At 49.1% G+C, this 1824-nt stretch overlaps 1 protein-coding gene across 2 annotated transcripts in view; it reads right to left on the bottom strand.

Moving 5' to 3' along the window:
- Window positions 1-187, bottom strand: part of GPR107 (G protein-coupled receptor 107) — a 73605-nt gene extending 73418 nt beyond the window's left edge. The window contains exon 1 of one of the 2 annotated variants that reach the window (XM_015568004.1): window positions 3-187. In XM_015568004.1, coding sequence (XP_015423490.1) covers window positions 3-141 — 139 coding nt within the window. In that variant the 5' untranslated portion in view covers window positions 142-187. The other variant, XM_015568000.1, reaches the window with a different exon arrangement.
- Between the last annotated feature and the right edge of the window lie 1637 nt (window positions 188-1824).

Consider the following 1824-nt stretch of genomic DNA (forward strand, 5'->3'; position numbering starts at 1 on the left):
CTTCAGGGCCAGGTGGTGGACGCGGCCCAGGCCGGGCTCCACCAGCAGCTGCAGCAGCCCCAGGAGCGGAAGCCACCGGAGGCCCGCGAAGAGCCGAGGACAGCGGGAGCCCGAGGGGCCGAGGGGCGCCGGGACAGCCATGTTTGTTCCAACATCACCAGCTGCTTCCGCTCCCTCCAAGCACTTCCGGGGTTAAAGGGCAGCGGCCGCCGGAAGGGCCTGGAAGTAGAGGGCGGGGCGCGGCGGCCTCCGGCGCGGAACCGGTGGCTTTCCTGCTGGAATGCGGGGCCGGGTCAGGCGCTGGGGGGCCGTTCGGTCGGCTTTCCCGGTGCGGAATTCGGTTTAGCTAGAAGAGGTGGGACCTCCAGGAGGACCCAGGGCGGTTGTCATGGGAACAACCGGACCACACCTACCTCCCGCCGAGTTTTGAAAGCGACCTGGACCTGCGAGCCCTGGACCGCGGGGGAACCCGGCTCTCCGAGGGTGGGGATCTCTTAAAGCGGCCGTGGCACCTTGCCTGGTGGTTCATTGGACTGATTTCACAGGCGGCATTGACTCGGTGGGAAATGCCAAGTTCCTGGCTTGTTAGAAGTCCCTTGATGGTTATTTTTTGGAGGCACTTCACACTCAAATGTCAAACGAAATGGTTGCAGTAATACGATTTATTAAGAAGCCCTTATCAGGTGCTTGGTTAGGCCTTTTGTAGGCATTATTGCATTTAATCCTCGGAACAGCCTAATGAGGTAGGCGGTAGGTGTATCCCCACTTTACAGGTAAGCAGACTGAGCCTCTGAAAAATTAAGTCATTTGCCCCAGGTTGGCGGGGAACCACACGGCAACCTTTAACTACTATTTTATGTTGCTTCATGCCGTTTCATCCGACCACTAGAGTCAGAGTGTCAACATTTTTCTCTTAATTCTGTGTGGAAACTTTCTTTGCTTTTAACCTGTGGAATTTATGGAGAGATCCTTTTTCTTTTAATCCTCATCCTAGATGTTTACTAATTTTAGAGAGAGGAGAATGGGGGTGGGATGGGGGGTGGAAGAGAAATATCGACGTGAGAGAGAAACCCAGGACCTGGGAATGTGCTCTGACCAGGAATAGAATCTGTATCCTTTCTTGTACAGGAGGAGGCTCCAACACACCGAGCCACCCGGCCAGTGGAAGGAATGGAAAGATTCAGTAGTTGGTTCCCTCCTCTCACCATTTTTATTAAGTAGGTATAGAAGAACATGCTTATTAAAGTTGCTAATAGACTAGCCAGCTTTGTTTAGTTTTTAGATTTTTTTTTCCAGCTTGCCACACAAGTAATGCTTGCTCTTTGTGTGAAGTCATTTAAGCTAAAGAGAAAATAAAAACCACCCAGGATCCCAGTATTGGGTGACTGTCAGTGTATTAGTATGTTTTATGACAGAATCAGATTCTTAAAAATTTTTAACTGGAAATAGGAACTGAAATTAACATGTTTTAATGGAGCTAAAGTGCTGCACTCAGGTAAAAAAAAAAAAAAAATACCAGTTGGGAAAATACAGAATAGGTAGGGGTGGAGGGCGGGAGAAAGGAAGGAACCTAAATCTTTTAGCTGTATGCAATCTTTTTTAAATATATATATATTTTATTGATTTTTTACAGAGAGGAAGGGAGAGGGACAGAGAGTTAGAAACATCAATGGGAGAGAAACACCAGCTGCCTCCTGCACACCTCCTACTGGTGATGTGCCCGAAACCAAGGTACGTGCCCTTGACCAGAATCAAACCTGGGACCTTTCGGTCCATAGGCTAATGCTCTATCCACTGAGCCAAACTATATATATATTTTATTGA

The sequence above is a fragment of the Myotis davidii genome, unplaced genomic scaffold (assembly GCF_000327345.1).
Source record: "Myotis davidii unplaced genomic scaffold, ASM32734v1 scaffold651, whole genome shotgun sequence".
Classification (NCBI taxonomy): Eukaryota; Metazoa; Chordata; class Mammalia; order Chiroptera; family Vespertilionidae; genus Myotis; species Myotis davidii.